At 41.0% G+C, this 26,509-nt stretch overlaps 1 protein-coding gene across 1 annotated transcript; it reads right to left on the bottom strand.

Annotated features, from left to right (window-relative positions):
* Nucleotides 1–1,698: 1,698 nt before the first annotated feature.
* LOC115782987 (mitochondrial carrier homolog 1-like) lies at nt 1,699–25,749 on the bottom strand. The gene is made up of 12 exons (XM_030733557.1): nt 25,408–25,749; nt 19,608–19,692; nt 19,420–19,526; nt 17,294–17,353; nt 14,190–14,247; nt 10,520–10,571; nt 10,364–10,423; nt 10,179–10,272; nt 4,625–4,672; nt 4,472–4,539; nt 3,117–3,192; nt 1,699–2,177 (listed from the first exon to the last, which is right to left on the bottom strand). Exons 1-12 carry the CDS (start codon nt 25,555–25,557, stop codon nt 2,103–2,105), a joined length of 933 nt encoding a protein of 310 aa, XP_030589417.1. The 5' UTR covers nt 25,558–25,749; the 3' UTR covers nt 1,699–2,102.
* Between the last annotated feature and the right edge of the window lie 760 nt (nt 25,750–26,509).

The following is a 26,509-nucleotide window of genomic DNA, read 5'->3' as shown; positions in this document are numbered from 1 at the left end:
CATGAAGCTGAGAGAATGCCGAGTGTGCAAAGCTGTGACCAAAGCAAAAGGAGCGACTTTAAAGACTCTAAAACATATTTTGGTTTGTTTAACACTTTTAAGTTTACTCCATGATTCCTTATGTGTTCCTTCATAGTCTGGATGACTTCAGTGTTCAGTTACAATGTAGGAAAAAAATAAAAACACTGTATGAGAAGGTGTGTCCAAACTTCTGTCTGGTACTGTTTATACAGTGGGTACAGAAAGTATTCAGACCCCTTTAAATTCTTCACTCTTTGTTTCAATGCAGCCATTTGCTAAAATCAAAAAAGTTCATTTTATTTGTCAGGAATGTACACTCAGCACCCCATCTTCACAGAAAAAAACAAATGTAGAAACTTTTGCAAACTTATTAAAAAAGAAAAACTTATTTTAATGGTTTACTCTAGCCTTTTTGTTTTTTAATAGAACCCTGGGGCCCATTTTTCCTGGCCACTAAAAATATTCCTAGCTGTCATATCAAGAGCACCAGATCATATGAGGGGGGCTGTAATTACCAGATGCCACTGCTGATCACACAACTTTTAGGGTTGCTGGTTAAGTCAGCAGAGGTACTGGGGTCAGCGTCTGGATCAGTAGGCAGTAGAGCTACAGTAGGTGAACCTCCTCCATCAGTTTAAGCAGTTTCTGTAAACATCTAATAGGGTAATACCCATCAACCAGAAACTCGGAGCCTTCAGGACAGACAGCCGGCCAGACTCCTGTACAGACTGGGGTGGCTGTAGCTCAGTAGGCAGAGCAGGTCACCTACTGATTGGAAGGTCAGTGGTTCAATTCCTGGCTACTGCAGGCTGTGTGCCAATGTATCCTTGGGCAAGATACTTAACCCCAAGTTGCTCTCCGACCGTTCCGTCGGAGTGTGAATGTGAGTGAATGTTAGACGATTAAAGCACTTAATTAATTAATCATGGAAGTGCTTGTATGAATGCGTGTGCATGGGGTAAATGTGAATGTGTTGTGTAAGCGCTTTGAGTGCTCATATCTGAGTAGAAAAGCGCTATATAAGAACTAGTCCATTTACCATTTACTACAACAGGGATCTGAGAAAGCTAATGAAGCTAAACACTCTAATCTGCACTCTTACTGTGCAGGTCTCTGAGGTTCAAGCTAAACAATAGTTCCTGATAAGAGCTGAAGAGGGCTCTTTTTTTATCCACTGCTTACAACTAAACCAGCTCTAGTACACAACTAAGAAAAGATTTTTGAAGAACAGCCAAAATTTAAACATTCAACTAAATTTCAATTACTTATATAGTGGCAAATCACAATAGCTGCCTCAAGGAGTTTAAAAAGGTGCTACCATTACCTGGATGACTGAGAACATGCACAGACATATAACCCACTCTAAAACCTGAGTCACCATGTACAACATGATTTTTAGCCATGTAGGGGGGGTGGCTGTAGCTCAGGAGGTACAGTGGGTCACCAACTAATTAGAAGGTTGGTGGTTCAATTACTGGCTACTCCAGCCTGCACACCCAAGCATCCGGGGAAGATACTCTGTGATGCGTCCATCAGAGTATGAATGTGTGTGACTGTTAATTAGAAAGCACTCAGCTGTAGACAGAAGTGCCTGCATGAATGTGTGTGAATGGGTGAATGTGGCATGTTGTGCACTATATAAGAACCAGTCCATTTATCAAACATGATGTGAACACTGCTGCGGCAAAGATTTTATTTTCTATAAGTAAAGAACAGCTTTTATAAATGAAAACACAAAGGCAGACTGACAGGTGGGGTTTCACATCAGCCAGCATTCAGTCACACGAGGGAACATGCAGATTATAACACAGGTAGCAACAAAAATATTGGTGCAATTTGTAAGTATTTTTCCCACTCCAAAGCAGTCAAATAACTGGAATAATTTAACATGAGAGTATGAATTCCTTGGAAAATGTCCATTTGTGTTTCAGCAACAAAAAAGCGCCCAGACTCGTTTTGGCAGCAAGGCGAGGAGGGAAGGGGTTGAGGGCTGGTAGAACTCAGGCGTCACCGTGAAGTGGGTCAATATCTTTCTGAGCAGGAGAACGAGAACATCCCAGCGGATGGTGGCGATGAGGCTGTTAGTCCTCGATGGAGGGAAGTGAAGTCATGGGCACTCGGCGGAAAAAGACACTGGATCCTCTAAAAAGCTGACCCTGACATATGGAGCACAGAGTGGAAGAATATACATCACAAATTATCATAGAAAAAACCTGTAAACTGAGGACCTCCATGCTAATCTTCCCCCTCTCTCTGCCATGTTTAACCACACATTAATGCAGTTATGACACATTTTAATCTCCCTCACAAGCACAGCAAATTTAGAATCACTAATTAACCCAGCTTACATGTCTTTGGACTCAAGTACTAACAGAGTATCCATTGGCACAGGCAGTGTTAATTACCCAATGTCTAAACTCGACCTGCACCCCCATAATAGTTAGCCATCGACGACGGTCATTATTCATTTGCACTGTGAAATACTGTCCAATCAGTTTTGCAGTATTCTGCTGAACCTGAGCAGAGAGTACCACTCTGTACACGTCACAGTATATCCAGCTGATGATGTCACATCCAACACTAATGACTCTGCTGGCAGCCATAAATGTCCAAACACCACCTCGACCATGTTTGACAGATAGTGGCAGGCTTTGGATCGTGAGCTCTTACTATTACTTCAGTGTAACCAGTGGTTTCGACCTTTTTGTAAACCTTCTGTATTTACATTGGCAAACATATCTCTTGATTGTAGACAGTGACACATCGACCTCCTGCTTTATTGACTTGGACAGATGTTGTGAATTGTTTTTCCTCTTTGGTTGTCTTCTGTGCTATTTCAGGCCTTTTGGTGTTGCTGAGCTGGCCACTGCCTTCCTTCTCTTTAACAATCTTCCAGATTGTTGGTCTGACCAAGTTTTTGTCTCCTTCCCATCAACAGCTTTTTATACCTATATTGAGAGTTCCAGTGAATAGCTACCAAACCCTTGGAATCAACTCCAGGTCTTTAATCCGATTAATTTGACATGGAATAATGTAATGGTATTAAGACATTAATTGCCATTTATACATAATGAACCATGAGATAGTGAGTGTACCTTGTTGCTCAGGTGATTCCAGCAGTGCAGCCAGGACTTGAAGATGGGAGACTGAGGAGGAAGACCTGCAGCCAGTCTGACAACACAAAGCTCAGCGTCAGACTGAAGCATCAGCTCCTTTGCATCCTTCTTCTACCAATGCTCCTTGACACGTTTCTACAACTTGAGTCCAGCTGAATTCATTGGACAAAATTTGGAAAGGCACATACTAGAGGCCTCAGCTGATAGTATCTGTAACTAGCCAACTAAGATCACTGCATTTGTTGGAAAGTGGCAACTTACAAAAATAACTCAAGGAAAAGAGCCAGAAGTGGGTGCCAATCACATCAAACGTTCCTCAGTCAGAATTATGCTGGTTTTTAATCATTATCATTTTATATAAAAGATGTATGAAATCAGGAAACTAGCTACCATCTGACTAAAAATGTCCTTGAAAGGTCATAAATGACATGACCTCCAATCATGCTCTGAAAACTACCACCAGTTCAAAATGTTCCCACGTTTATTGAAATGGACAGAATAAAATGGTGAAACTAAGGTTTAACTTTTTCCAGGAGTTTTGTGCATGTGTTGCCATTTTTGTATTCCACATTAGAGTTTCATAGACCTGTCATCATGTCATCATGTCTCAGTGTGTGAGAAAAAACAATAGTTGAAACCATTTAATATTTTTGTATTACCATTTGCTTGATTTAATAATAAAGCAAATCATAAGCCTCGAAAGTCAGTATAAAGAAGTTTAACTACACATTCAATCTCTGAGATATCTTAATATAAGCCCACCTGAAAAATTGCAAATTTTCTCATAAAGCTTTAAAAAAAAAAAAAAATGCAACTCATCATAAAATGAAAGTTATTTTACTTTAACTTTTTAAAACTTATTATTGGCATGGGCAATAGGACCTGTGTGTGATCTCAGTGATTCAATGTGAGATGTACAACATTTAAATCAGCTAAAACATCTACAGCGGGCGGAGTTCGCTGTGCCCAGCACCACCTGTTGGCCTTAAATATTTATGCAAAATTACAGCAGAAGGTTTTGGGAGCTCACTGTCCAGACTTTCCTGTAATTATAAAAGGTTTTGTTACTTGACAGAATATTTCTGTAGTAAACAGTCAAAAACATTTCTGTAGCATGAACGACCACGGTGGAGGTTGAAACTTATGAAAACTCAGTTCATGTAGTCCAAAACCATCCAGTGGACTGGACTTGTGCCTTTGCTGGTCTGATTCTGGCCCCCGGGCCTTATGTTTGACACTCCTGGTCTACAGTACAAAGTACGGGTTTCGGTCAATACCACCTTTAAACCATAAATGAAAAAAGTTCTCAGACTGTGTTTAGCTGAACAACTCACCCACAATTGTTGACTGCCATAACATCAGCCACCAGCATGAATGGATATGTGAGGACGTTCACTGCAATCTAGAGAAGCACACGCTGCATTAGTCAGGATAATGACACGAACAAGGAGAAAGCTTTCATCTAATGGTCTGAACTGTGAACTTACGCCCATCACAAATTTAGTGTAGCTTTTTACCGCAGAGGCCTGACTGAGCTGCAACAGAAATGTAGAGAGAGATGAAGGGGTTATTCAGGGATTTACAGGAAACACAAAGTAGACTAACCTGACGTTCTTACAATAGTTTGTATATTAAACAGCACACTGTTATGGACCACGTAAGTGTCTGCAGGTGTCTTTTAAACACCTGCATAAAATGATGAGTTTTTGTTCACTCATCATTTTACTTTTTAGTTTTCTGAAAAAGCATTTAAGTTGCTTTCAAATAATCTTGTAAAAACCTGTCAGGAATTAAAAGATCCATACCGAGTTAATCTGCAATGAATCTGTCAGTTCAACCTGAGTATTTCCTTCTTCTGCTGCTTTATGTTAACAGAATTTACTCAAAAAGAACATTTTATTTACTAATTGTATTTATTATTTTCCATACAAAAGCAGACAGTAGTCATTTTTAGGATTTTTGACAGCTGATTAATTTGAAATAATCCATTTACTACATAAGAGTAATGCAACATGGGGCGGCTGCAGTGAGCTTGAGAGGCTCGTAGTGTTCTGTTTTTTTGGTTTGTTTTTTGAAAATGAAGAGCTGTATAGTTTATATGCAGGACCAACTGATGGTTCTGAATACACCAGTGATACTGGATGAAATGAGACCTGTTATCATAGAGGTGCTACGGAGGAGATGACGGGACTGCAGAGCTGAAGCCAAACAAAGAGCTAGAAGGAGGAAATATAACCTCTTCTTACTCTGTTTATACTCCACTCTGCATTTAATCATTAATTGTTATTAATCTCTGTCTCTCCCCCCTCAGCAGATGACCCCCCCTCCCTGAGCCTGGTTCTGATGGAGGTTTCTTCCTGTTAAAGGGAGTTTTTCCTTCCCACTGTCACCAAGTGCTGCTCATAGGGGGTCATTTGGACTGTTGGGTTTTCTCTGTATTATTGTAGGGTCTTTACTTTCCAGTATAAAGCACCTTGAGGTGACTGTTGTGATTTGGTGCTATATAAATAAAATTGAATTGAAATGAATGCATCCATTCCAGCTTTCATTATGGGGAATGGGAGGTCCTTAAGCAATAAGGTGGATGAGTTTGGACAGTAAATGAACTGGCTCTATTATATCACTTTTTTACTCTACATGAGCACTCAAAGCACTTTATACAGCATGTCTCATTCACCCATTCATACAAGCACTTTCTACATTGAAGTGCTTTCTATCTAACACACAATCACACTCAGATGAATGCATCAGGAGCAACTTGGGGTTCAGTATCTTGCCCAAGGATACTTTGGCATGCAGACTGGAGCACCCGCGATCAAACCACCAACCTTAAAGTTAGATGACCTGCTCTACCTGCTAAGCCGCAGCCACCCCAGAGTGCTAATTAAGCCCCAGAGGGAATATTATGAGGAAACACACAGAAAGGTGGCTGCACTCACACTTTTGATAACAGCCTACGGCATCTGGCTTTAGAACTTTTGGGAAGATGTTGGAAGAAGAAACTTGCAGGTACTGCACTGTTTTTCAGTGAAAATGGTGCAATCCTGTTACTTTGAAGAAAATGTTTTGTGTATCCCAGATATGCTAGCTGTTAATGTGCTGATTGTATGTTGTGTCGGGTCGTGGTTTCGGCTCTCTCCCACTGTTCTTCTTACCAAGCAGAGGGGAGATCAATGGAAACAATGCACCTTGAAAAACCACCACACTTCACAAAAACTCACTGGAGATGAGCAGGTTTCGCCTTCAGGATTTATTAAAGCCCAAAGTAAAACAAAGTACAAGATAGCAAAAAGTTAAACAAAATGCAAGAAAGCAAAAAGCTTCTCCCGGGAGTGAGTGCCTTGAAGCCGTTACACGGAGATAAGGAAGACCAGAGAAAGAGCTTATCACCCAAATTCAGCCTGGCCTTTTATAGCCCAATCTCACACCTCCTGCAGCTGTTATCAGGGGAGGGGACATATTAAGATGCTCCTTTAAGCAACAGTTCTATGAATTGATCTCGGGGGGGCTAGCAAAAACCCATCTTTCCCACGTTCCGAAGTCCAGGTGCGCCTCTTCCCCTCCCCTCGGGATTCGCTCCGGCTACTCGCCCGCCCCCTCGGGAGAAGCTGGGTCAAAAGTGCACTGGGTAAAAGGTGAAGCTCCTCACAAAGGTGGGGGCTAGCATTACTTAATGGAAAAATCCCAGGTTGCCTGCAGAGCAGGCCTCAGCATTTTTACCTGTCTACAGCATGCAGAGCTTCAGTGTGTGAGTGACAATATAGGTGACAAATAATACATAATGTGACCATTAATTAGAGTGTGTGATTAATATATATATAACAATACATGATATAAAAATATTGATAGAAAATACTGATGTCATCAAGATAAAAATACACGACAGTTGCTTAGTCAACAACAAGTGCTGGATGACTAGGTACCTGATACACCTGCTTAATAAAAAGTAGAAAGGCTTCAGGTCTGGGGACAGAGAAGAGCTGAGGAGAGTGACGCTGAATCTGAGGATATGCAAGGACTTCTATAGGAGGAAGCAGGACGCCATGGTTGAGCAGGACTTCAGAAAGCACATTTGGAGTGAAATGAGAATAACCAGGTGATAGACATCCAGTGGGTAGCCTGGAGAGCAAATGAGCTGAACAATTTCTCCACCACACCTTTTTGCCCTTCTCCTCTTCTTCTCCCCACATGGATTCTGTCGATCAGACACCCCACATCTGACCAACATTCCCTGGTTGATTATGGCTTCTGGCCAGGTTAGGAGGCTGCTAGAGAACGACACCAGAGCAAAGATGATGGCCCTGATTGCAGCTGTTAGATCTAATGCACTTCCACTGTTGATCGGTTCTCTGCTGTTTTTGACCAGTTTACACAGCAGTGGGGAATACGTTTTATTACAGTAGAAGTCTTTGTGAAAGTGCTGTAACTAAGTTTAAGGATCTAATTCCTTCATTGTTATGCTCTTCAGTGCCAACACAGTGCAGAGCAGCTACCTAAACTCTGCTCCCAGTGAGGTCGATTATCTCGTCAATAGTTTTACATCCTCACTGCGTATAACTTTGGATACTGTGGCTCCTCTGAAAAGGAAAGCTTCAAATCAGAAGTGCCTGACTCCGTGGTATAATTCACAAACACACAGCTTAAAGCAGATAACCCGAAAGCTGGAGAGGGAATGGCGTCTCACTAAATTAGAAGATGCTCATTTAGCCTGGAAAAAGAGTTTGTTGCTCTATAAAAAAGCCCTCCGTAAAGCTAGGACATCTTACTATTCATCATTAATTGAAGAAAATAAGAACAACCCCAGGTTTGTTTTCAGCACTGTAGCCAGGCTGACAAAGAGTCAGAGCTCTGTAGAGCCGAGTATTCCTTTCACGTTAACTAGTAGTGACTTCATGGATTTCTTTACAAATAAAATTTTAGACATTAGAGAAAAAATTATTCATAACCATCTCAAAGATTATTCTTCATGTTCGGCTGCTTTCAGCACTGCTGGTATTTGTTGAGACTCTTTGGCTCCAGTTGATCTTTCAGAGTTAACTTCAATAGTTACTTCCTCCAAACCAGCAACATGTTTATTAGATCCCATTCCTACTAGACTGTTCAAAGAAGTCTTTCCAATTATTGATGCTTCAATCTTAAAAATGATCAATCTGTCTTTATTAGTTGGCTATGTACCACAGACCTTCAAGGTGGCTGTAATTAAAGCGCTACTCTTGAAAGAGTAGTTGTAAAACAGCTCACTGATCATCTGCAGAGGAACGGTTTATTTGAAGAGTTTCAGTCAGGTTTCAGAATTCATCACAGTACAGAAACAGCATTAGTGAAGGTTACAAATGATCTTCTTAGAGCCTCTGACAGTGGACTCATCTCTGTGCTTGTCCCGTTTGGACCTCAGTGCAGCTTTGATACTGTTGACCATAACATTTTATTACAGAGATTAAAGCATACTATAGGTATTAAAGGTACTGCACTGCAGTGGTTTGAATCATATTTATCTCATAGACTCCAATTTGTTCATGTAAATGGGGAGTCTTCTTCACACACTAAGGTTAATTATGGAGTTCCACAGGGTTCTGTGCTAGGACCAATTTTATTTACATTATACATGCTTCCCTTAGGCAGTATTATTAGAAAGCATTGCATCAATTTTCATTGTTATGCAGATGATACTCAGCTTTATCTATCCATGAAGCCAGATGACACACATCAATTAGTTAAACTGCAGGAATGTCTTAAAGACATTAAGGCCTGGATGACCTCTAATTTCCTGCTTCCTGTGAACACCTCAGTATGGCACATCACTGGGCGATCAACCGCAGGCTAGAACCTTGCACTTTACACTGAGCCACTTAATGTTATCTAATTATTGTAGTTTTTTGAAACTGCATTTAATAATCCATGTAAAATTCAGTTTTTGCTTTGGGAAAAAAACAAAAAACAAAGGTGCTCTGCCACAGCCTCAGGGCCAGGCGTGGGAAAGGAGACAGAGTATGGGTGAAGGAGGCTTGTAGTAAGAAAGTGCTCTGAGTGCTCAAGTAGATCAGAAACATGCCAAAAAGTACCAGTCCCATTGTTGGTTTTGTAATATAGAGGATTACACCTTAATATTTGTATTTAAAAGTATACTCATCTTGCATTACTTTGCTTTCAGATTAGTTTTTAAACACATTAAGATACTACTTTCTCATACTGTACTGTCATTTTATAGAGTTAGATACCATTCTGTTGAACTTCTTTTTGCTATCAAATTCAAAATGTGCTATTTTTATTTTACTGAGCTATTTTATTGGTGGCGTGGTGGTTAGCACTGCTGCCTCACAGTTAGAATAACATCTAGAAGGCCTGGGTTTGATTCCACTTTGGCCCGGGCCTCTCTGTGTGGAGTTTGCATGTTCTCCCCGTGTCTGCGTGGGTTTCCTCCCACAGTCCAAAGACATGCACTTACTGACTGAGGTTAGGTTAACTGGCTACTCTAAATTGCCCATAGGTGTGAATGTGAGTGTGGAGGGTGGTCTGTCTCTCTGTGTTGGCCCTGCGACAGGCTGGCAACCTGTACAGGTGTACCCTGCCTCTCACCCTATGCCAGCTGGGATAGGCCCCAGCCTCCCCGTGAACAGGGTAAGTGGAAGTGAATGGATGGATGGTTATTTTTATTAAAATGGTACATTTTCTCAGTTTAAACACTGTATTTGTTTTCAGTGTTCTGTTGTGAATAAAATATGGGCTTTTGAAAATTGCAAAACAGTGCATTTCTGTTCTCATTTACATTTTACACATCGTCCGAGTGTTTTTGGAATTGGGGTTGTCCTCTGCTGCAGTTGGAGTATCTCACTCTGCTTCTACTCTTTTCAGTGAGCAAATCCAGAACATTCCTTTTACAGCTGACATGAATGTAAATGAAACACACATGAACTAAAGTCCTGATAATTTTACTTATTAGAACATGCTCTTTAAGTGACAATCTAGAATATACAGTAGTTTTATTATTAAGAAATAGTGTTGTAAAATAATTTTTCTCCTAAGTAAAGTTGATGGACTTACACTTTCATCCACAGCATAGGTGTTAATAAAGTGAGCCAGGAGATTACAACACCACAGAAATAGAACCTCTCCCAGGACATGCGGTATGAGACCACTGCAAACACACAAACACTGCTATGATGATTGGAGGTGAAAGATCAAGATAACTGAGCAGTAAGAATTTTACTGATAAAAGCATAACTCACACATAGAATCCAGAAACTCCTTCCTCCTTGAAAATCTTGACGATACAGCTGAGCATCCCACTGAAAATGGGACAAATCTTATTAACATGGGAAGAAAGTCAAAAGAAAGGTTGATCCATTAAAAGAAATATTCTACAGGATTATACAAAGTCTTACCTGTACTTGACCTCTCTGCCAACAAACTGAGCCATGCAGCGTACTGACATAACTGCCAAGGTAAGGAGAAAAGTTGATTAGATAAATTCATTCAAACAGTATAGAGCAGCCATCACCAATAGGCGGACCTCGGTCCGGATCCGGACCGAAATGATGTCTCAAGTGGACCCGAACCTAATACCAAAACAGAAATAACCACTTAATTAAAATCTTGTTGAGCGCTTTCTGGTTTACCGGCGCAGCTTTTACAGTCCTTACGGTAGTAGTGAAGCGTCCAAGGAAACCCACTGACCAATTGCATGCAAGTTTGGCTATACCACGTGATACCACCAAGCTGGTTCCTGCCGGCTGGTAAACTTTGTAACAAACAGGGTTATTATAGTTAACGAAAACGAACTAAGTAATGAAAACTGAAGCTGAAAAAAACATTTTCATTAACTGAAATAAATAAAATCTATATTTAAAAGCAAAAAACAGTATTGTGAGTTTACAAAACTAACTAAAACTAACAGAAATTATAGATAAAATGACCTTTGTTTTCGTAAATTTTATTTAAAACCCTTGTAGATTGATATGAATTCATGAATTCCGCTCTAACAGTTTAAGCTGGGAGCGCCATCGGGCAACTCTGTGTGTGCGGGTGTGTGCTCACCGCACTGGTCTGCAAAGTAATGCAGCGGTCTGCCGAGAAAACACACTGATCCTTCAACGTAACCTGACGTGCGCCTCCGGAGAAATCAAACTACATGTGGGGTCCATGCAGCCCACAAGGTTGTAACCTGTTCAGTCCTTGTGCGTTTCTGGCTACTTTTTGCTGCAGCGTTTGAATTTATCAGTGAGAGAATAACAATCGGGACTAATAATCAAAGCATCAATATAAGGACTCACAAATGTCAGAAAATTCCTGGAGAGAGACTGCTGAAACTATCGGAATGGATGAAAGTGGAAAAACAGGGACAAATATGTTTGCAGCCAAAAAACTGAGCACAAAGAGCGAGGACCAAAAAAGTCCCAGCCTGCACCACATATAAAACACCGGCACGCGACCGCAAGGTAATTAACACACACTATCCAGCTACACAAGCGTAAATGGTTGGCCACTTACGTAGGTTGTGTACAGAGGCTGCAAAGCCTGCTCTCCAAGCAGCTCCAAAACAGAAGCAGCTTCATGTGGTGAGAACATCAGGATGCAGCTGGATTTGAGCTTTGACTCCTTCAAAGAGTTCAGGTTGTTTTTGTCCAACTGTGTTCTGATGTTTTACACCACGTGTTCTGCACTGACGATGAAGTTTGTTGTAGAGTTTATTCAGTTTTGGAGTTCATGTTTTTCTTTATGTTTCTCCTTGTTGATGTTCATGCGTTTCCCTAATATTACACACATTAAGCACGTATTGTTGCTATTTTGTGAACAGTTGATTGTTGAATGCAATTTTTTAAACTGTATCTTTTGTCAATTTATTATTACACAATAGTCACTCTGCACCTGACAAAGTAACTAAACTAAAACTGACGAAAACTAAACTAAAACTAAGCATGAAACCAAATATAAAAACTAATGCTCTGAAAACTGACAAAACCTTTATATATATATATAATCTCACATTAAATAGTTGGACCTCCGGACCTTGGCCTCATGAAATTTTGTCTGACTGGACCTCTTTAAATTTTATTTGAATACCCCTGGTATAGAGTATGCTTTAATAACAGCTTTAAGAATATGACACATACTAGGACTGGGCGATATATCGAGTTTTTAAGAGATATCGATATATTTTCATACGCGATCTAAGATGAGACAATATCCTTTATATCGATATAGTCTATGTCGCATTACAATCGTACTTGTAGCTCCACCAGTTCACCAAAAAAGTGACTAGCGACAAATTTAGCGACTTTTTCCGGTGAGGTCGATGACTTTAGGAGAGTTTTGGAAAGCTGAAATCCTCGGCTGTCGCCATGTTTTCTGTACATACAGCCTTCATACTGCATCTGTTCATACGCTTTGGCATCGCCCAGGACCCCCAATTTTTAATGAAGTACATTGTTTGTTCAACTGTTTTTCACAGAGACCTGCAAGGGACATGGGAGAAAAAAATAGAAGGAAAAAAGGCAAAAGTTTTTAATTTAAGGTCATGCGCTTTTGTGTTAATCTTGATAGGACAGCATCCTTCATTACCAGGCGAGAGATTGCAGCGAAGGTTGTCTTTAATTCATAATTCAGCGGTTACTGTTGGCTGTAACAACGCTAAAACTGTGTGAGTATGAACCTGGCTGACTGTCTCGTTCTCACCTCTTCACTCGTAACGAGATGAAGCTGTGTCAGCGGATCACCTGATCAGCTCAGGTGATTCATTTTGAGAATGAAGCAGTTGCTGCTTCAGTCGTCATATGTCACGTGATTTTTTTTTTGCCTTGAAGCAAACTTTGAAGCAGTGGTTCTATGGAGCTGTAAGCCCAGGGTTTGAAGCACGTATCAAAGCTTCAGTTTCACACTCTCATCACTAGTGGAAGTTGGTTTGTACCATAAGTCATGTGACCTTTACAGCGAAAATGGGTTTTTTTCATGTGTTCGAGATGCAGCCGGTGGATATGTAGGCGCCGCATTGAGTGGGTGGGCCCGTTACTGTGATACGTCAGTGCATATGTCTGTGGATTTACTGAGCTGGCTAGAACCCTGCTGACTGAAGGATGCAGTTTTATTCATTCAGTCTGTTTTGTTATTTGCACAGAGTACTAGATGTACAGGAGTACACACAGGAGGAAGTACTTTGGTGAAGTCTACTTCACTGCAGACTGGCTTTTTGAAGAATCACTCAGCCTTTTGCTGTTTTTGCTCTGCATCTTTTCTGTTTACATTTTAATAGCACAGCTGTGAGTCTTTTGTTATGGAGGAAAAAAGCATTTATTTAAATATTGCAATAGTTGATTTTTGAGAAATTTCTCATGTACATCTACAGCTGAAGGTTAATAAAAGTGCCCATGTGACATTTGGGGTATGTGGCTTTTTGTTTATACCTTTGGGAAGAAAAAATATAGAGATTTATATCGTATATCACCATTCAGCTGAAAAATATCGAGATATTCTTTTTGGTCCATATCGCCCAGCTCTAACACACACTGTTGGGCTACAAAAAATAGTTGAATTGTTCAGAATAGTTACATTTAAAAACAAGTCTGTTTTATGTGACTATTACAATAAGTATCTTCAGACTTGAGGTGAGAATTCATAATCAGACATTCAAAGAAGTCGCTGCATACTGTGGAATTTTTAACAGAGAGAATTCAATGAAAAATACTTCACCACAAATCAGTAATGGAAAAACAAAAAAAACGACAGCATTTTCTAGCTATACTGACCACTCAAAGCTCTGTAGACTACAAGTGACCATGTAATCATACATTTCATAACTTTTAACCACTTTATCTACTTCACTTGTACAGTCAATTTAGATCACCAGCTAAGCAAATATGGAAATCTTTGGACTGTGGGAGGAAGCCAGAGTACCTCCCAGAAACCCTAGACCCTAGGGTTCAACCAGCAACACAGGAAACCCTGCTGTGGGTGATAGTGCTAATGACTGAATGAATTTTGTATTCAACAAGCCCCCACAAAGGTTTTCATTTAGTCAAAAGAGATGTTTCATGATAGAATTCATTGTTACTGACATACCATGAAAAGGATGGGTGGCTACTCTGCACAGGCACTGGATGATCATCTCATGTGAGGTCTGGGAAAGAAAACAGTGTAATGAGAAAACACAGGAAACCCTTCTGTTCAAGAAATAAGCTTAATGAGCTTTTGTTCAGGTCCTTCTTCAAAGCATGAAACAGCAAGACAGTCTAGTTTAGAAACGTGCAAATGCAGGAAAGATTAGAGGTCAACCATGCCTTTACGTCTTTAAGACATTCCTGCAGTGTAATTAATTGGTGTGTGTCATCTGGCTTCTGGATAAAGTTGGTTATTAAAGGATAGCATTGAAAATGTATGCAATGATTTCTAATAATACAGCATAAGAGAAGTATATATAAATAGAATTGGTCCTAGCACAGAACCCCGTGGAACTCTTTAATAAACCTTACTGTGTGAAGAAGACTCCCCATGACATGAATAAATTGGTGCCCATTAGATAAGCTGTAGCTCAGGAGGTAGAGCATCTACTAATCGGAAAGTTGGTGGTTCAATCCTTTGCTGCTCCAGTCTGCATGCCAAAGTATCCTTAGGAAGATATTGAACCCCGAGTTGCTCCCAATGTATTCATCAGAGTCTGAATGTGTGTGGGAATGTTAGATAGAAAGCAGTTAGATGTATTAAAAAAAGTACTTGTATGAATGTGTGTGAATGCAAACGTGTTGTATAGAGTGCTCAAGTAGAGCAAAAGCGTTCTATTAGAGCTAGTCCACCTACAGCTTGTTCTAATCTCTGTAATAAAATGTTATGGTCAACAGTATGAAAGCTGCACTGAGGTCCAACAGGACAAGAACAGAGATGAGTCCACTGTCAGAGGCTGTAAGAAGATCATTGGTAACCTTCACTAATGCTGTTTCTGTACTGTGATGAATTCTGAAACCTGACTGAAACTCTTCAAATAAACCGTTCCTCTGCAGATGATCAGTGAGCTGTTTTACAACTACTCTTTCAAGAGTCTTTGAGAGAAAAGGAAGGTTGGAGATTGGCCTATAATTAGCTAAGACAGCTGGGACAGCTATCATTACAGCATCATTACTAGCGCCCCCACCCCTGTCCGATAGCGTTGGCCTGTGAAATGTTTCTGGTGAGGACCCTCAGATATAGTTATGTGAAAATAGCTTCTCAGAAACCGCTACTCAGAAAGGCTTGAAAATGCCCCTAACTTATCACAAAAATATTTTTTACAAGGAAACTAATAACACTATAGAGCTAAAATGTGACAATTTTCCTAGTAAGCAGTGTATTATCACCATAGAAAATTTTCAGCAAAATCAGGTTGGGAATTTTTCTTAGATTAGGTGAATTGATATTAAATGACCCAAATGTGCTTTTTTTTTTAAAATATCTGTAAAACTGTTGGACTGTTTTAAAGAATATTGTTTGTATATAAGAATATTATTGTATATTAGATGCTATAAGCAAAATATCAGTCCCCTACCTGTAAAACTGAATGATAGAGGTGATGGTAACTGGTGATTCCAAATTGGCTGCAGGTGTGAATGTCAGACAAATTTGTGATGTTTCGGTGGAGACTTCTTTGGGTTTTTTTTTTTTGTTAATCTGATTAACTGAGATGGAATGACCCAGAATGCAGTAATCTGAAAAATCACTGAAAGCCTATATTTAAGTGAAAACAGCACTGAGGAGAGAAACAATATGCAGAAACTGAGAAATGTTAGTTTTTGGAAAAAATATAAATACTGGTGAATCTGATGCTAGTATCACCTTTGTGTTACACCACCTCTACTTTTAAGGACTCTGTAAATGCTGGACCTGAGCAGAGGAACTGGTACAGTTCTAAAAGTGAAATTCTGCTTAGTTCTGTGTCAAGATACTAAACCTCAAACTGAAGTGTGATAGGTTAAACAAACAAACAAAAACACCACTTTAAGGCATAAAATAAATTGCTGAATGTAGCTTATAGTAGTAGTAGTAGTACAAGAAGTAGTAGAAGTAGTAGTAGTAGTAGAGAAGCACAATACAGGTACCAGTCCATTTACCATTTCATTGGGTGATGGGTATAGATTGTAGGTAAGTTTAGTTTAACGCTCAGGCTGTTGAAATCCATGAGGGATGTGATTTGGCTTTGTCTGAGATTTCTGCACGTCTCCAAACCCTGTGTGTACATATACTGTTAGCAATGGTGGGAATTTCACCCTCTTACAGAAGGTAATTATTTTAGTGCTGATAACAGTCTGGATGGTACTCCTTTTCTTTAGAATTTCATATTTTCATTTGCTAGGCCAACAGCTCTCCTGTTTGTCTCAGTTATTCATCAACACTCTTGCAAGGTAGCAATGTTTCTAGGCCTTTTTACATTTTTTTAAATGATAGAGATTTAACTCACATTTGTATATATAATAACACATTGTGTTCAGTCAGTGGTATTTAGAAATGTTCCTGAGGCCATGCAGCCATTTCCACCATGAAATCGCGCCTGTTTTCAAAGTCAATTGTATTATTTTTCAGGCTTTTCGCTTGCATACAGAAATCTTTCTAAATTGTCTGAATTTTTAAAATGATATTATGCAAATGATGAAATGCCTCATTTCAAGGCCTGGGTTCAAATCCACCTCGGCCCGGGCCTGTCTGTGTGGAGTTTGCATGTTCTCCCCGTGTTTGCGTGGGTTTTCTCCGGGTACTCTGGTTTCCTCCCACAGTCCAAAGACATGCAGTTATATACCATATGCATGTTTGTAGGTTTCACTAAATTACCTATTTTCCTAGCAAAGTGTAAAGGAATGATGGACAGCTCAAGACTTCTACACAGTACTGTAAGTTGTTGAAATATTGGTCCACATAGTCTTACAACCTTTCCCTACCATTCTGAAAGCGTTTACTCTGGGACATTATATGTTCTCAATCATGTTAAAATCAATCAAACCAAATTTGTCAGTTTCAGCATGTGATACTGATCACTTTGGACTGTTTTCACTTAAATTGAGGGCTTAAATTATTTTCAAATCACTGAATCATGTTTCTTTTGTAGAACTTAAAGAAAAATGGGTTAAATAATGAAAGATTTTTATACCAGTTAAGTTATACATGAAAGATATCTGGAACGAACAGTTTTTATGTTGTCTCACCTCTTTGACCACTTCCCTGAGGGAATCCTGCTGTTTGTTGATCTTGGACAGAAGCCCTACCTGCCGAACAAAGTACACAAAGTGTTTTCAGGACCCTTCAAAGCACATCTTTGTGTATTCAAAATGTTTTTTTTTTTAATTTCAGCATTCATTGACGTTTTCCAAGATGAAACAAAAACTGAATAAAGAGTAACCATTAAAAAATAAATTAAAAACAAAAACAATAGCACTATGTCTTATATTTTTCATTAAAACAAAACAAAAATATTAAATAAAATGTGAAATAACTGCAAGTTATACAACAACACAAAGTCAACACAAAGTCTTATTCAGTGGCACAGTGTAGTACCTGATTAGTGAAACATTTTTATACGCCTCCTTTTCATCGTCATACAACATTCACTGTATCATTCAGTGTGGTGTCTTTTCTCAGAGGAAACACAATTACAGACTAAATTTGTCCACATTTCACTGAGGTTTGTCAGGATGCTGCAACAAATATTCAGAGACAAACACTGGAAGTGGCATTCCACTAATTCAGGAGATCTTCCTCTGGCCTTAAAAAAAAACCACAAAATAAACAAAACAAACATAACAGTCTGTTACTTAAAAAAAGGCCTTCTGCAAAGCTAGGAGAACCTGCTATTAGTGAGGAGAACAGTAAGAAACCCAGGTTTCTTTTCAGCACGCAGGCAGACAAAGAGGCAAAGCTCTGTTGTGCCTTGTGTTCCTTTTGCTCTAAATAGAACTGACTTCACTGTTTACCCTGTCCTGGATAGCCAGGGCCTCACCCTGGAGCCAGGCCTGGGCAGGGTGCTCGAGGGAGAGCATCCGGTGGCCGGGCATTAGCCTGTGGTGCAACATGGGCCCGCCCTCTTGCAGGCCCACCACCCGCAGGAGGCGTCGTAGGTGTCAGGTCCAGTGTGTGTCGGGTGGTGGCCCTGGCGGACCAATCCCTGGACTGATCCAGAATGGTTATCAGGACATTGAATGTCACCTCTCTGCTGGGGAAGGAGTCTCTACATCTTTAAGGGGGACCGAAGGGTGTGCTCCAACAATCGGGGGATCACACTCATCAGGCTCCCCAGTAAGGTCTATGCCAGGGTGCTGGAAAAGAAGATCAATTAGTTGAACCTCACATTCAGGAGGAACAATGTGGTTTTCGTCCTGGTCGGGGAACACTGGACCAGCTCTTTATCCTCTAGAGGATATTATAGTGTGCGTGGGAGTTTTTCCAACCAGTCTAGATGTGTTTTATGGACTTGGGTAAGGCATTCAACCGCGTCCCTCGGGGTATCCTGTAGGGGGTGCTGCAGGAGTGTGGGGTGTCTGGCCGTTGCTGTGGGCCATTCAGCCCCAGTACGACTGCAACGAGAGCTTGCTCCGTATTGCCGGCATAAATTAGACTCGTTTCCTGTGGTTGTTGGACTTCACCAGGGCTGCCCTTTGTTACCGACTCTGTTCATAATTTTTATGGACAAAATTTCTAGGCGTAGCCAAGGTGCAGAAGGCTTCCACCTTGGTGGCCTCAGAAATTTCACATCTGTTTTTTGCGGATGATGTGGTCCTGTTGGCTTGCAGAGGTAATTAATTCAAATTGAACACTGATAACAAGCATTAACTGTAGCTTATTTTGTTAACAGATCTTCACATTCTAAAAGAAGTAACAAAGTTACAGAAAAACAACCATAACTTTTTGAGTGACAAAGATTGTATCCCGGCAACCATGTTCACCACTAATCATGTCCCAAATTATCCCCACATGGTCTTTAATCTAAATTGGTCACCCCTAGTCACATATCATACACAGAGTGATGGACTGATATAGACTGATGACAGAACACCACCGGTGTGTCCATAGCTAAATCCGTCTCTGCCTTCAGACACAGTTACAGGCTCATTCAGCCTTTAAGTAGTTGTATTTTTGACACACCACTGCACCATATTTAAGAGGTTCTCTATACTATAAAGCAGTGGCTTATAGACTGTATCATTGTCCATTCATCTATAATATTTCATCACAATGACATAATGTAATGGATCTAGTTAGAAATGAACACTTGCTTACTCATCTTAGCAAAAAACTTGTTAATATTTGTACAGCTATAACCTAATTTCCTGCTTACCTGTTTCACTTTACTCCTCACCACAGTGGAGATAGCACTGGATACAATACGTGGTGAGAGGCCGCGAAAGAGTCCCCTTTTTCCATCTACCTTCACAATATGATGTGCTGAAAAAAAATAATTTCCTGTAAAATGTTTGTACCTTGTCCCATTAGACGATAACCCCCCATTAATAACACTTCACTCACCATAGGAGAAAAAGCCAGGCAGGTATAAAACTCTTCTTCCAAACATAGTTGTGCCCACAGTTGGGGGAAGAGGCTCGTGTCCCACCTGGAGACAACAGCAGTTCAGATTAAACAGCTTCTCTACTTGGCCATTTTCTTCTTATTTAACTACTACTTCAGATGTTTCTATTAAAATACTGTATGAATTTACGACTATAAGATGCAAGCAAGAAATACATTTTTCTTTTCAGAATATAATGGACTACTTAAACAATTTATCCAGAATCTATTCAGATCCTTTTACCTTGTATTTGCGGGTGTACCAAACAACTGCTTGCTAGTGCTATTGGCCGTTGCTATTGGCTAGCTAACTTTGACAATAGCGATCTGTTCCAGTAGCTAACAGCGGAAATTCTCAGCCCAGCGTGACAGTACCTCAGCAAGGCACAGTGCTGGGTGATCAGGCGCTAGCTAGAACCCTGCCATGGTAAATGGACCGGTTCTTATAAAGCACTTTTCTATTTCACTATTCTAATTTTTTTACAACATATCTTCATTCACACACATTCATACAAGCACTTTTTTCTCCTACACTTCTACATCTAAGTACTTTTCTATCAAACATTCACGCACATATTCATACGCCAACGAACTCATCGGGAACAACACTGGCTGGGTTCAGTATCTTGCCCGAGGGTACTTTGACATGCAGGCTGGAACACCCAGGAATTGAACCACCAGCCTTCTGATTAACTCTACCTCTAACCACCCAAGACCAACTATGATCCATATGGTGAAGAACGGTGGTTGCATCATCTTACTGTGGGGTTGCAGCAGGCACAGTGGACGGTGGACAGAACTGAGGTTATAGGGATGAATGCACACTTGAAGAAAACCTGCTTCAAAATGTATAGGATATGAGATGGGAGAGGACCAGCCTCATAGTTCATGGATTATCGCCTAGTAGACAAAACTTGGAAAAATTACATTTAGATTTTGGATGTTTTTATTTTACCGTTTAAAGGCAAAATCAAAAAAAAAATAAAAAATTACAATTTCATGTTAAAATATGTGATTTATGGGTGGAAAATCAGTAAGCTGTTGGACCTCAGCGTACAAGATCTGCTTTAGTGTCATTGGCATAATTCTCCAAGAGGGAGAAAGTCTCTACTGAAACATGATTCTTAAAAGTAAATAAATAAATCCTTGATTTGATGGTGGAGGCCTAAGAAATAGAACAAGCTGTCCATACACGAGGCCTTAAAAACTGTGAAGCAAAGATTACAGCCTTGGCTAACTGCTTGAAGAGGTATACCAGAGAGAAAGAAGACAAAAGAATAAAGCAGACGTTCTCTCGTGAACCATCCAAGGTGTACTCGCACAGGAACAATGTGAGAAAGAGTCTCTCACATGAATAGCTGGACTGTACTGGGTATTATGGAAGCTTGTTCCTGCCACAAAATCAAAAAAACAAAACAAAACAAAAAACTGCCATCCATAACTCAAAATTTCGAGTTGTTTTCTCAAAATTTTGGGTTACTAAGTTGAAATTTTGAGAAAACAACTCAAATTTTGAGTTAAAAAGTCTAAATTTCGAGTTATGTATCTCAAATTTTCATGTTAATAACTCGAAATCTTGAATTAGTGCTGCCAATCAGGAAGCTCCGTGATCCGTACATTATTTCCTTGTTAACCGGAAGCAGGAAGCTGAAGGTATCAGCTGTCCAACAGATCAACATGAAAACATTGATTCCTTACCTTTTATGCAGCTGTTTTTTGCTAGAAGACATTCTGACTGTTGACAGTCAAAAACATGGCTACAATTTATTCACGTTTGCTAGAAACTGCCAGCTCACTGATACTGTCTCTACCCCATTTTGAGTGCACATGGGCTGGCTGCATCTGCTTCCGGGTAACAAGGAAATGACCTCTTTCTCTGAGCTTCCTGGCTGATTGGTAGCGCTAAGCGGAAATTTATAGCACTCACCTCTGTGGTGATGAAGTGTTTTGAGAGACTCATCAAGACATTCATCACCTCCTCACTGCCCACCACCCTCGACCCACTACAGTTTGCATACCGGCCAGACAGATCCACAGATGACGCCATATCCTTCCTCCTCCACAAGACCCTTTCACACATAGACACTGGTAAGGGGAACTATGTGAGAGTGCTGTTTGTAGATTACAGCTCAGCATTCAACACCATAGTTCCCTCCAGGCTGGTCTCTAAGCTGCTGGACCTGGGCCTGGGCCCATCCCTGTGCAGGTGGGTTCACAGCTTCCTGACCAGCAGACCACAGGTGGTACGAGTGGGTCACCTCACCTCATCCTCCCTCACCCTCAACACTGGATCCCCCCAAGGCTGTGTGCTCAGCCCTCTGCTGTACTCACTGTACACCCATGACTGCGAGGCCACGTCAGAGTCCAACGTCATCATCAAGTTTGCTGACGACACTGCTGTTGTGGGACTAATCTCTCACAATGAGGAGACAGCCTACAGGAGAGAGGTCTCCCGCCTGGAGAACTGGTGCCAGGAGAACCACCTCCTGCTCAACGTCAGCAAAACGAAGGAACTGATCGTGGACTTCAGCAGGAAGCAGCAGAGGGACTACCATCCACTTGTCATCAGTGGTGCTGAGGTGGAAAGAGTGGACACTTTCAAATACCTGGGAGTGACCATCTCACAGGACCTGTCCTGGACTCATCACATAAACATCACTGTGAAGAAGGCCAGACAGCGTCTCTACCTCCTCAGGCGGCTGAGAGACTTCAAGCTCCCACTCAAGGTGCTCAGGAACTTTTACACCTGCACCATCGAGAGCATCATGCATGGGAGCATCACCACCTGGATGGGAAACTGCACCAAGCAGGACTTCATGGCCCTAAAAAGGGTGGTTCGTTCAGCTGAACGGACCATCAGAACCACCCTCCCCAACCTGCAGGACATTTACACCAAGCAGTGCAGGCTGAGGGCCATGAAGATCCTAAAACAGCCCAGCCACCCCGGACACTCTCTCTTCTCCCTGCTCCCATCAGGCCGGCGTTACCGCTGCCTGAGGGCTAAGACTGAAAGGTTGAAGAAGAGTTTTTACCCACAAGCCATCCGTCTGCTCAACTCTGAGCCCTAACTGGACCATTATTGCACAATGTAAATATTATAATTTATAAAAGTGTGTATAGTGTATAGTATATAGAGTATAGTGTATAGTGTGAATTACTTTTTTTTTATTTTTATTCTTCTTATTTATATGTGTGTGTATATATGGTTGCAGGTACAAAATACATTTCACTGTGCATTGTACTGTGTATAACTGTGCATGTGACAAATAAACACTATCTTAATCTTAATCTTAATCTTAAATTTCGAGTTATTAACACAAAAATTTGAGATACATAACTCAAAATTTTCGAATTATTAACTCCAAATTTCAACTTACGGATGGCATTTTTTTTTTTTTAGTTGCAGAAACAAGCTTCCATAGAGCCTTGACATGATTCACACCTGCTGGCTAAAGAACTCCATTAGCACCTGGCAGCACAAATGAACCAGCTGCTAATGGATAAGACACACCTGGAATGGCTGATCCACAAGGACCTCCAGAAGGGATCAGTCCCATCCAATTACTGCCCAGAACAGTCACTTGAGACTGTAAGACCAGACTGACCAACCTGTGCACTGCCTGCATTGATTACAAGAAAGCCTATGACTCAGTGCCTCACACACAGATCAACAGAAACTCAAGATGTGGAGAACAACATTAGAGACCAACTTCAAGCCAACGGCAGAAGTCCCGTACAAGTTACCATCAAGTGTAGGATTTACCAAGCAGGTGCTCTGTCCCCACTGCTGTTCTGCATAGGCCTGTACCCCCCTCAGCCGGATCATTAACAAGACTGGCTACTTACACCGACTACGGAATGGAGCAAACATCTGCCATCTCCTCTACATGGATGACATAAAGCTGTATGCCAGAGTGAACGAGACATTGATTCACTGATCCACACCACCAGGATCTACAGCAATGACACCGGAATGTCATTCGAACTGGAGAAGTGTAGTGAGATGGTAACAAAGAGAGGGAAGGTAGTCAGAACTAAGGAAATTGCACTACCAATCAATCATTGCACACGGGAAATGGGAACCATGAAGAGGTTGCTAGGAAAGCTGCACGCGCCAAGTACCTGCAGAAAGTAAGGCAAGTCCTGAAGAGTCAGCAGGATGGGAAGAACTAGATCTGGGCAGTCAGCACCTACACCCCGCTGGTCAAATCCCAAATCCTGCACCCTGAGACTGAATGCTAAACGGAAGGATGGAGGCCGAGGACTAGTTAGTGTCAGAACCACTATCCTGGATGAAATGACAAAGATCCATGGAAACCTGAGAAAGAAGAGGAGCAAGAACAGGAACCATAATGGAAGACCCCTGCAAAGCATGTACCACCAGCAGATAGAAGTGACTGATATTGAAAAATCGTACCAATGACTGGACAAAACTGGGCCGAAAGACAGGCACTAATCATGGCACCACAGGAACAAGCTCTAAGCACGCAATCAATAGAGCATGGGTTCCAGACCAGGCAAGACCCCAGATGCAGGCTGTGCAGAGATGCCCCTGAGACAATCCAGCACATAACAGCAGGGTGCACGATGCTACCAGGCAGGGCATACATGGAACGCCATAACCAAGTGGCCGGAATCGCACATCATCTGTACTGAGTGTGACCTGGAAGTCCCAAGGTCAAAATGGGATACACCCCCAAGGGTGTTGGCTTTATTTTCTATTAATTCAAAAATACATGTACAAATTGAGAAAAACATTTGTTAAGTTTTCATGGGCTAATTCTGACCAATCACAACAGTCATTTTCACATCTTCACAATGACAATGCCTTTATAAATCTGAGCAAACACATCATTCTGCACTCAGCAGCCTCTGAACCATTAAGGAACTTTCCAGAACTTTATTAACGACCTATACTGCTGTGGATGTCATATCTTGTGACTTGGGCACGGTGCTTTACTCAGTTCCAGTTTGAGGTTTTGGTTATGTGAAAACGCAGCCTTTCTCCTGCTGTTTATGAGATATTTACACCAGAAGACTAAGAGGGAATAAAAAATAAAAATATAAAAATAATTGGTCATGAGAATTGTTAAGAAACAGACTGCCTGGCTTTTATGGAGTTGTTTTTATTTAATTGGCAAAATTACTTGAATGCTGAAAATGTATAGCCGTTTTATTTTTCTTCCCAACCCATGGGAGGGTTTTAATTGGATAATTCAATTAATATACAGGGCAGTGCGCTGCTCTCTCTCCCTCTGCTGGTACCAGTCAGTGGAGCTCACCAAGCAGTCTCTTTCTCTCATCTATATGACAGCAATCATTTCAATAAGCCAATATTTAGCCAGTATTGGTCTTCACAGTACACTGTAAAAATAATAATCACTTATACATGTGCGTGTGCCCGCTTGTAATAAATATAAACTGTAGTATTTAGAGCATTCATTAGCAATTACAAGGCCCAGCCCAGATGGTAGATTAATTTAAAATAAAAATTTAAAAAACGGGCTTTGGCTGTCTGGAAACAGCGGCTGTGCCGTGGTCACGTGATGTGGATGTTTCGGCACAGCGTGGAAACGTCAGTATCGAGCGTCCCATCCCTGCAGAATAAGTAAACGGGAATTTCATATCGATGGCCGCTACTGCACAACTCTTTTGCCTTTGACCAAATTAGTGTATAGGAACATTTGAAATACTTCCTCAAATAGCACAGAAGCTGCGCAGTGATGAAGTTTGTATGTTGCTAGCTAGCTACATCTGCTACCTGTATTAGCAGCTTGACATACAGCAGCGGGTGTGTGATGGCTGTAACACCCGCTCCCACCAGCAACTCTGCGGTGTCCAAGTCCATGGTCGGTGTAGCATCCTGCTCGACACCGACTGCCCTGCCGGGAACGTTTTCTGGCGATTCCATCCTTAGTTACCGTGAATGAAGGAGACGATTCATCACGTCAAGCCCACCTACTGCAAAACAACTTCCGCTCTGAACTTTCAATATAATACTCGCTGTCACAGCCGAGACCTGCTCGGCTGACTGAAGCGCGGTGGTGTTTATGAGGGTGAGAGCAGCAGCCTGTCAGCCCAAACGCGTGCACGACGTCTGACCCGTGAGGTCACAGAGACACGTGCACGCGTTTTATCTTATCTCCCACAGCCAGACAGCTTCCTGTCAGTCAGCGGCCTCATGAAGAGTCTGCCTGGAAACAAAAATGAAAAACTGGCTATCAAAAAAACTATATGGGACTATTGAGAGGCAAATCAATCAGTCTCTCTCTGTGTGTGTGTGTGTGTGTGTGTGTGTGTGTGTGTGTGTGTGTGTGTGTGTGTGTGTGTGTGTGTGTGTGTGTGTGTGTGTGCCTGACTAAAAACTAATAGAAAAGAGACTGGCATGCTTTTCTTATAGTGCATAGTTAAATTCTGCATTTGGAGAAGCCACTGTCTTCTCGAAATGTCTTCTGTCTTCATGGTGTTTGTCACTTTTTTAATAGCAGCATTTTGCTTTTTTGTTTTATTTATTTTAATATATTTATTTATTTTAGGGTTAGGGTTAGTTTATATACCTTTTTGAAAATTCTCTTCTGGAAGAGGGCTGTAAGTCCACTTTAATTTAATTTATTTTTTAAATATACTGTAACAGTATAAAATCAGGAACTGCAATAAAAAATTGTGTATGAGAAATGACATTTCTTTATTAGCCATTTCTGTCTGATTTCATATTTTTTTACATGCACTCCGTGTCCAGTAGGTGGGGCTATCAGCCTTCCAATGGCCATTCAGCACAGCAGTGGTGTAATTCATGGCTCAGTCAGTTCATCCATTGATTTAACTGCTTATTCAAGCAGGGATGCTGTCAGGCTGGAACCTGT

Source organism: Archocentrus centrarchus, chromosome 7 (genome assembly GCF_007364275.1).
Source record: "Archocentrus centrarchus isolate MPI-CPG fArcCen1 chromosome 7, fArcCen1, whole genome shotgun sequence".
Taxonomy (NCBI): Eukaryota; Metazoa; Chordata; class Actinopteri; order Cichliformes; family Cichlidae; genus Archocentrus; species Archocentrus centrarchus.
Note: the sequence above shows the minus strand (reverse complement) of the source record. Positions and strands in the feature narration are given on the sequence as shown.